Below are 9,702 nucleotides of genomic sequence, written 5' to 3'. Positions count from 1 at the left end.
GCCGAGTGCACGGCGGGGTTGGTGCTGGTGAGATGCCCCTAGCTGGTTACCGTGTGGTTGACGCATTCGGCTATGATGTGAGGGCATTTGTGTTGGAGCTTCAGGTGCGCTCTAGCGGCGCCACGCTGGAACTGCAGCCTTACGCGCCAGCTCTCCACATTCAGAGTGTGAGCGCTGGAGGAGCTGTCCACCGACACTCAGTGGAGGCGCGTCCGACACAACGCCGCACGGCTGATCAAGGTAACCTGACAGAGCCGCAGCACGCCCTGGGCGAGCCGTGCCTGCTGCATGTGTCCCGGTATGCATGGCGAACATTTTGTTTTCTCGTGGAATGACTGGATGATTGCGCCACCAGCACGGGCAGTAGAGGAGCCAGCGGAGCTGCGGGGCTGCTGCAGAGCAGAAAAACAAAATGTATGCTGAAGAGACAGGAGGATAATGTGTATGATGCTGCAGCCCAGCGTCTCCAGAGGGGACCATCATCCATGTTGGTGCAACTACGAAAACATTCAGCTTGAATGAGAATGTTAGGGGAATCCTTCCACCCTAGACACACAGGCACGCGCGTCGTGCATGCGCAAACGTGCATGCAAATGGTTCCTGATTGTGGGAATGATAATAATAAAAAAATAATCCAGGTTGATGAATTGGATTGTGTCTATATTTCAGACCAAATGCAGCAGTCCTGACTCCAGCTGCTCTCTCTTCATATAATATTATTATTTAGTTTAGTAACTGATTTAATATTATCATCTTAAATGTAGTCAGCAGCTGGAGCTAAATGATCAGACAGCACAACAAAACACATGACATCATGTGTGCACAAGAATCAGAGGTCAAAGTTTATTGGAAAACTGTTGATGAATCCAGATTAGGAGCTCTGGTGTGACCTCTGCTGTGAAACCTTCATCTACATCCACTAAAGATATGAGATCAGGACTTATACAACACAGAGTCAGAGCCTTAGAGCTGGACGACAACCTGTCCTGAATGTTTCACTCATTTCCTCCAAGTGCATGCTGGGATAGGCCTCAATACCCCTGTGACCCTGAAGGAGATTAAAAGTAAAAGAAAAGAAATTAATGAGTTGCCCAAATGAAACCAGGACACTTTATCACTGACTCTAGAGTCACTCCTCCCTCAACATGATCTCTAAGTCTGGGACGAAAGAACTTAGTCCAGTAAAGTTATTATTTTTATTCTGTTCTTGTTTCAGGATCTCCCAGCGTTCCAGGATGCACTGGTCCATGAACACACTGCCCCTGTCTCCATACGTTGAGCTGGGGGTCCAGTCGCTGAGCGGCCTCCTCTGGACTCTCCTGCTCCTGTTCCTGTGGCACTGCTATCGGATCGGCTCCGACCTGCCGATGGCGAGACATGGTCACGCCGGGAAGCTCAAGTCCAGCTCGAGGCGGTCCATGATGTCCCGCGGCGGTAGCTGCGCTGGAACAAAGTGTGGTGCACGATCCAAGCTGTCAAGGAGCGATCAGATTGCCCCCTTTATTTCCATGGAGACAGTGGAGGACGAGGAGCAGGGACAGGGCTACCTCACCCCAGTGCTGAGTCATGCCTTGTTCCCTCCCCAGGCGTCTGCAGAGGCCAAGAAGCTGTACACAGCTCTGCAGGAGTACGCCAAACGCTACAGCTGGGTGGGCATGGGCCGCATCCACAAAGGCCTCCGTGACCAGGTATGTTTGCTCCACGTGGCCTCGCGCTGCAGCTCCACTTCACCAGGAAGCTTCTAAACTCACGCCATAATGTCAGAGTACTCGTCTGAGGTCAAAGAGCAGAGGAAGGAAACTGATTTCTGGTCGTTCTCTCTTCAGATCAGACTCAACGATCACTCCACCATTCAGAAGCCTCACCTCTTCTTCCTGCCGGACGTCCCAAGTGTTCCTTTCTTCCCACGAGATGCTCATCGACACGACATCGAGGTCTTGGAAGCCAACTACCCTGTAATCTTGGCTGAATTCCAGGCTGTTTACCAGCGAGGCATCGACTCCAAATTAGGCTGGACCTGTCTGGGACCAAAGGTACACAGGACATCACACTAATAGTCCACTAGGCAGAAGGAAACCTCCAGACTCAGATGTAGAGAGCTGGTGTAAACCTCTGACCGTGTAAACTCTTGATGTGCTGGTTTCTTTCTGGTTATTGTAATAAATCCATTCTCTCTGAGCGTGTCTGCTGCACGTGGGGTAAACATCAGGTTTAGAAGTTCCCCTGGGTTCCTTTGGGACCTCTCAGACTATTATGGAGTGATCTTTGTTGGTGGACCACTCCTGTGGAGGGGAACAGTCGTCTTCAATCTGTCTGACTGTGGATTATTTGTGGGTTCCAAACTCTTTAGAGATGGTTCTGGAACCTTTTCCAGCCTGATGAGCAACAACAACTCTTTCTCTGAGCTCCTCAGAAAGCTCCTTTGTCCACAAACATGTGTTGTGAAGATCAGACTGAGACAAATCCCTGATTTATTGAAACTAAACCAGGAACTGAACCACACCTGAGTCTCATTACATTGATGGAGACACTTCTGAACACATCTAATTACTTTTGTGACTCTCACATATGCAATATAAGCTAATGCTCCTTAATTAACAAATGCAAAAGTCTAATCTAGAGTTATTTTTATGAAGAAATGGGTGCAAACACTTTAAAGTAGCTCTGCATGTCCTGTATTTCTGTAGTGATGGAAGTTTTAGTCACACTGGATCAGATCCTTATAGTTTGTGTCAACTATGAGGAAGAGCCACAAATAAAAATGATCATCTCTTTTGCAAAATACCGTGAAGAAGAAACCTGGAACTCTAAAAACCTTGAGCTATCTCTCAGTGGACAGACACTGTTTAATGCTGCTGTGTGTCTCATGAGAGTCACGGTGTTAAAGTCAGTCTGCTGTCGTCTCTTTCAGGGTCAGGCTGTGTTTCCCTTGTACAGCGCTGGTGTCAGCGTCGCAGGGAACTGTCGCTCCTGTCCCCGTACCTACCGGACCCTTCTCTCCCTACGGACTTTTATAAACAGCAACTCGCTGGGCTCTGCAGGATTTTGGCTGCTGGGGCCCGGAGCCACGCTGGGGAGCTCCTACGGGCCGACCAACACACGCCTGCGCTGTCATCTCGGTATGTCAGAGAATCACTCTGCATGGGGGTTTGTCTGCAAGATGTGGCACGGCACAGGGACTGAGCAGCTGTAACTGTGATGCTGGAGCTGGAGATAACAAATGTTGAGTGGAAACACTGCAACAGAAAAGAGAGAGGACGTCTGAGTGGATGGTGTAGGAGGCAGAAGGAGGGAGAATTTTATTTTAGAGCAGTCACTGTGACGTGGAGGAAGACACCATAGACAGCTGTGTGTCCTTCCTCTAGCTTAGCATCATAAAACATTATAGAAACTGTGAGACTTTAGCACAGAACTGGAGCAAAGCCTCAGTTATCTGAATGATTGTAGACGCATTAGGAGGAGGTAATGACAGGAAAGTAAAACCAGCCTCTTAAAACACTGCAGCATTGCGTAACATGATACTTTTTGGGTCAGAATGAGGCTCATATCTGTTTTGCCCATTTGGTCTTCCTGTAATCCGCTCAGTTTTAAACACAGACGAGGCTGGAGTCCATGCCCTTCTTAGCGGAGGCAAAACATCTGATTTTAGAAGTTTAATAATAACCCAGTCACTCTTGTAGGTCTGCAGACGCCACCTTTGTGTGAGCTGGTGGTGGGGGGGGAGCCTCAGTGCTGGTCAGAGGGACACTGCCTGTTGGTTGATGACTCCTTCCTTCACACCGTCTCCCACAAAGGTCAGTGAATCACACACGGCTCACCGTCTAAATCCTTCTCCTCTTTGAAGCTGAATGTTCTCCGTTGTCTCCAGGGCCCCCAGACTCCGGACCCCGAGTCATTCTGAGCGTCGACCTCTGGCATCCAAACGTGGCCGCGGCCGAGAGACAAGCCTTGGACTTCATCTTCAGCCCCGACCTCTGACTCGTTCAGCTCAGCCACCAGCAGGGAGGCCTTATACGAGCCCTGCTTCATTCCAGTCGGTCAATCACTGTGTGAATCCGTCCTAACAGAGACACAGACATCGGCCCGGCCTTCAGGTGGCGTCTGGTTTAACGGTCTGATCCAGGAAGTGAAACACAAGTAGAGTTAAACGCTGTAAAACTACAAACAGACGTCACCTGAAGGCACAAAGAGCCGATCTGGTGTTAGGAGTTGTAAATAAACTGTTAGTGAACGCATGCTTACTGCTGCTGCTGCTGCTGCTGCTGTTGCATGCGCTACCGACTCTTCAGGAAGCTTTATCTTGTCTTTAAAATGCCTCTAATTCAACCAAGAAACTGTGAAAACATGAAAACCATTTCAATTTATTTGTCCAAAGAGAATGCAGACATGTATGAACTCACGGATACTGTGACTCTTCTTCTTCTTCTTTAGTCGTCTGTGTTTGTTCCTGAACAGAAATATATTTTTCTTCCTTTTATTTAAGTTTATACAACATGTGTATTAAATCTGACTTCTGTTGCATTTTCTTTGGATTCAGATAACTCGTAAATCAACTGGTATGATCCTGGTGTGTGTGTTTTGAATCAGGCTGCATGTTAGAGACGAAGAACAAGAACAAATCATGTAATGAGACGAGTAAACGGACCCACGATGAACACAGCTGATCGTTTTGTTTGACTCTCAGAAAACAAAACTCATTCAAATAGAAAACTTTTTTTGTTTGCAGCCTAAACCCTCGACCTACTTTTAGGGCTCATTGTGCTTCATTAACCTCGTGTCGCTCTTTTATTTTTAGTTGTTAGCTAGTTTTTCTGTCGGTGCATCAGAATTAGTGGTCGGTCAGATTTTGTCTTATCTGCCATCTGCTCATCTGAGGGTCCCATGATGAGGATTACAGAGACCAGACTAATCCAGGCCACAGAGGCAGATTAGTCCTGAGATGGTTTCTGTGTGGTCCTATGTATATATGTATGTATGTATGCTGCTTGATGTGGGATTCATTCTGGACATGTGATGGGAAGTGAGAAATAAAATATATAGAGAGAAAAAACAAACCGTGGGACGACTCAAGACACAGTTCAGAGTTGAGGTTTCATTCCAGATCTTTAGCATTAACACTTTTTATATATTTAACCTGGTTGTTGGTCGTCTATAGATTAATCTGCAGCTGTATTCCTGTTCCACCACATCTGTGTTTTCCACTGACTCAACAATCTGAACGTCACATTTAGTCTGAAATGACTCCACGCTGCCAACGGCTCTAACTACGACCACAGGACGGGTTTTAGAAACGAATAGATGCCAAATGAACAAAGTGGCTGGAAAATGAATCGACTATGGGTCGGGACAGTTAATGTGCATCAGTATAAAACCCACATTAATGAACTGTGAGGTTTTCAGTTAACTGCTTATATTTGTCTCTTTAAAGCTAAAACTGGGGGTTTGAATAAACGTTGGTGTGACCGTCCAGAGTGTCACTGTGGAACTAAATGATGATCAGACGGACACATGGACAGATGGACAGATGGACGGACTTATTTTAAAGAGCTTATTCTGTTTATTATTCTATTCTTTCCAGAATAAAAGTTCCCAGTGGGAAACACACGAGCTGATAGTTGTCTGCATTAATACTCACATTAGTCACCGTTCATCCACTGTAGTTTTATAGGTTTATTCTAATTCATTTTATTTTCTTATTAGAAGTGTTAGATATGCAAAGAATACACAACACAAATATCTGAGAAATACTTTTTATTTTTTATTGCAGATTGGTTTAAACACTAAGAATCTAAAAGACAGATATTAAAACATTTATAAAATCTGATAAATAAACTTGGTGGTGAGAAGAGAAGAGGACCGTGGTTCTGTCCTTTAGATGGACTGAAGTGTCTCATTAAAGAAGAACTACGAGACTAATTCATGTGGGATTGAAGGAGCTAGAGTCAACATCCAAACTCTCTCTGGGTCAAACAACTGAAGCATGTTCAGTATATAGAAAAGTGGGAGAAATAAAACTTTACATTAATAAAAACATCAATACAGCAGCTTAAAAATACTACATTTCAAGACAAAGGAAATATTCCACTGTAATAATTAATAACCAGAATAAAACTCCCTCATTTAACCACCTCAGTCAGAGCAGACTGATGGACTAGATGGAGAGGAGACCATGTAGACTCTCTGGTTGTTGGAATAAATCCATTCTCTCTGAGCATGTCTGCTCCACGTGGGGTAAACATCAGGTGAGGGACAGAAACATGGAGATAGAAAAACAAGATGAACCAAGATGGAATCAATGTGGACAGAGATGATGGAGACGTGGAGACATCTTGGTCGTCTTCTAAGACTCTAGACATTCAGGACTGGAGGAGAAAATCTTATTCTTCTTCTTCTGTTCTATTTCCAGTACATCTGAGGCTCCAATACGTTTCAGCAGTGACTGGTGTTTTGATGTAAAGACATTTATTTGGGGATTCGGTGACAAACAGGGAGACAAAGCTTTTAGATTTGACCACGTTATGTTGCCCGGTGCAGACCCTTAAACACTCCACATAAACAACTGATGCTTCCTCTTCATTCACGTCCATCCGTTCGTTCTGCCGTCCTCATTTCTGAGACATCATTTTCACAAACTCTGCAAAGACAAAATATTGATCAGCTTCGTTTTTATGAGCAGATATTTGCAACGAAAGTACATCTACTGTTCATGACCCTGGTTCTTTAATAGAACAGCTTCTTCTTCACCATCTAAAGGTTTAGACATATGATATTATATATAATATAATATAAGGCGTGCGTCTGCTCACCCTCAAAGTCGACTGTTCCGTCTCCGTTGTTGTCGACTTCTCTGACCACGGCATCGATCTCCTTCCTGCTGGCGTGTTCACCCAGCAGCTTCATCATGGCGTGTTTCAGCTCCTCTGAGGTGATGGAGCCGTCGCCGTCGATGTCAAACTGCAGGGAAGAGGAAGAGGAAGAGGAAGAGGAAGAGGACGATTTACCATAACCAAGCATTTACAGTCATCTCCACTGTGAGGTGCCAGAGGACCAGAGGACAGAGAGCCCACCTCTTTGAAAGCATCCTTGAGCTCCTTCAGACCGATCATCCCTGCGGTCTCATCCAGAAGTTTGGGGGTCATCAGTTCAACGAAGTCTTCAAAGTCCACTCGTCCTCCCACTGAGAGGAGACAGCGTCCCCGTGACAGAAATAAAAAGAATACCGTCCACGTTCTGCTGAATGATGTGAATGATTGGTGTGATTCTCTGGATACTCACGGTTCATGTTGATGTTCTGGCTCAGCTCTATCAGCTCCATCTCCGTGGGCATGTAGCCCATGGTCCTCATCAGGTTCCCCAGGTCTTTGCAGCTGATGAAGCCGTCCTTGTCCTTGTCGAACTCTACGAAAGCTTCACGCAGCTCTGGAGAGGACACATACGGGAAAACTGATTCAACTTTTAAAAAGATTTCACAAGATTTTAACTGAAAGCATGAAAACAACGTTACCTTCTATCTCCTCCTGGGTCAGAGCTCTAGACTGTAAAACAACGACAGTAGCTGGTGTTAGTGTGATTTACCAGGCATGCGTGAGACATTATCATTAAATGAGTTATAGCTGCAGTGGTGAACGCTGTGTCCTTCTACAAGGAGCTGTATTAAAAGATGTAACACAGAGGAGCCATAAGTTAACTGTGGAAGATGTGGATCATGTTTCCTTTTGATTTTATGACCAAGAACATTTGGTAGAAAAGGAGAAATAAGTCAAATCTACAGCTACAGCTTCAGATGTCTTTATTTCTATACTCTCGTCTCACGTCATCTTCAATAACAGATGTGATGAGCTCCACCTTTATTCTCTCTGTGTCTCTGTACATATGTATTACAGCAGAGAAATAAATGATCTGTGGGATAAGTTAAAGAAAATCATATGAAAAGGTGAAAGAACAGCTAAAACCTGGTATTTCTTTATATTTTTTCTTATCTCTATAGTCTCATGTCACGTCATCTTCCATAACAGATGTCACAGCTACATTTTTAGATCCATATGATGAGATTTATCTTTGCTCTTTATGTTCTTCTGACTTTTACTTGATGCATTCGTATGTTTTAACTGGACAGTTGATGTCATTCAGGCCGAGTCGGTGTCATCTGTTAAATTCTGGCTTAAAAATGATCGATCTCAGCTCAGCTACAACACAACACAGATTTTCTACAAATTCTAATCTCCAGTCAGCCTCTTTAAACATAAATGATTACACTTCAGAGCAAATAAATAATAGAAAAGTACTGAAAGTAACTGAATTCCTGTGCGTCCTTTAAATGATAAAATGTTTCCTGAATGAAAAGCTTCTTTTTCCCACTGAACTAAAATCAGAGCAGTGAATGATATTCTGTTGAATCAAAGCTGAACTAAAGCCAGTGTGTCAAACTGTCAGATGATAAATGTGGATGGACTTACGTGTCTCTTGGTTCCTCCTCTGAGAAAGATGCAGGCCTGTTTAACGCTCATGGTTCTGGACGTCTTAGACTTAGCCGTGTGGTTCTGTGCCGCTTGGTTTCGTTATTTCCCTGCGAGCATGTGTGTGTGAGAGAGAGTGTGTGTGTGAGAGAGAGGTGCGTATGACTGGGACGAGGGACGAGGTCTCGTATGGATTATCTCTGCAGCTTTGGTCCGGGAAAGAAACACGGGCTTAACGGTGGAGAGACACAGTCAAACATCAGTGTTGTTCTAAAAAGGAAAAGACATCAGAGTAGGTCTGACAATCAACTAGTTATATATATGCATATACAGTAGATATATATATGTATGTATATATATGTACACATGGAATAAAAGAGTCACTGCAACTTAAATCCACTCTCAGTCCGTTTGAACTGATCCATGATATAAATCTAAATAAATGAGCACGTGACCAACATGTTCATATACCATGAAAACACTCTTCATGTCTGGTTACATAACAGCTCTGATCCTGTTTACACACACATACACACACACACACATGTAAAAGCAGATTAACACGTTCCTCTTCTGTGAAATATTGGAAATGAAAGTGACATTTATCAGAGCTGTGCCACCGTCACATGAACCTTACATGATAATCAGAACATGATAATCTACCACAGGATGGAGATGGTGGGACAGTTTACTGGGTAATAAATACTGACATATTTATTCCAGTGTTTTATTTGTCTGAGGATCTTGTTGAAACAGAAACGACAGAGACGGCAACGTTGGTAAATCAGAGGTGAAAGAGGAAAGAAAAAGAAATGATGAAATTCTTTCTTTCTTTAGTTTCTTTAGTGACTGGTTCTCTTCTTTGTCCACATCTGTTGTAATAAAGTGGCCTCTGTTTCCACCCGTCTCGTTTTCACCCCTCTTCTTTTTTATTTCTGCATGATCACAGATATCAGAGTCTTATGTCCTGAGGGACAAACGTCCTCCTCAACCTGTCCATGGAGCAGGACAGAGACAGCAGCCTGTCACTGAACCAGCTTCTCTGTCTGACTATGGTGTCCTGTAGAGGGCGGTGGACATTGTTCATGATGGACCTGAGTTTGTTCAGGGACTCCAGCTCTGTCCCTACCACAGAGTCCTCCTTCTGGATCAGCTTGTCCAGCCGTGAGGTGTCCTCCTCAGGTGTCTTAGTGCTGCCCCCCCAGGACACCACAGCGTAGAAGAGGACACATTTTATTCATGTCCA

At 44.5% G+C, this 9,702-nt stretch overlaps 2 protein-coding genes across 2 annotated transcripts; one reads left to right on the top strand and one right to left on the bottom strand.

Moving 5' to 3' along the window:
• The first annotated feature begins 369 nt into the window (after positions 1-369).
• Positions 370-5,548, top strand: asphd1 (aspartate beta-hydroxylase domain containing 1). Its single transcript, XM_084569890.1, has 6 exons — positions 370-414; positions 1,217-1,688; positions 1,827-2,033; positions 2,912-3,119; positions 3,681-3,794; positions 3,869-5,548. Coding segments are annotated over exons 1-6 (1,113 nt in total). The 5' UTR covers positions 370-412; the 3' UTR covers positions 3,979-5,548.
• A 1,057-nt stretch (positions 5,549-6,605) lies between these two features.
• On the bottom strand, positions 6,606-9,277 carry cabp5b (calcium binding protein 5b; the record flags this gene model as incomplete). Its single annotated transcript, XM_084571477.1, has 6 exons — positions 8,457-9,277; positions 7,505-7,535; positions 7,276-7,419; positions 7,068-7,177; positions 6,807-6,954; positions 6,606-6,634 (listed from the first exon to the last, which is right to left on the bottom strand). Exons 1-6 carry the CDS (start codon positions 8,505-8,507, stop codon positions 6,606-6,608), a joined length of 513 nt encoding a protein of 170 aa, XP_084427603.1. The 5' UTR covers positions 8,508-9,277.
• Positions 9,278-9,702: the final 425 nt, after the last annotated feature.

Source organism: Chelon labrosus (assembly GCF_963514085.1).
Source record: "Chelon labrosus genome assembly, chromosome: 21".
Taxonomy (NCBI): Eukaryota; Metazoa; Chordata; class Actinopteri; order Mugiliformes; family Mugilidae; genus Chelon; species Chelon labrosus.
The sequence above is the reverse complement of the archived record's forward strand: the minus strand, read 5'-3'. Positions and strand labels throughout refer to the sequence as shown.

What these genes read in the sequence shown, in the direction of transcription:
- asphd1 (XM_084569890.1), top strand. An exon ending in ACAAAGGCCTCCGTGACCAG is followed by an intron (nt 1,689 to 1,826) that starts GTATGTTTGCTC and finishes TTCTCTCTTCAG; the next exon opens with ATCAGACTCAACGATCACTC. An exon ending in GGACCTGTCTGGGACCAAAG is followed by an intron (nt 2,034 to 2,911) that starts GTACACAGGACA and finishes CGTCTCTTTCAG; the next exon opens with GGTCAGGCTGTGTTTCCCTT.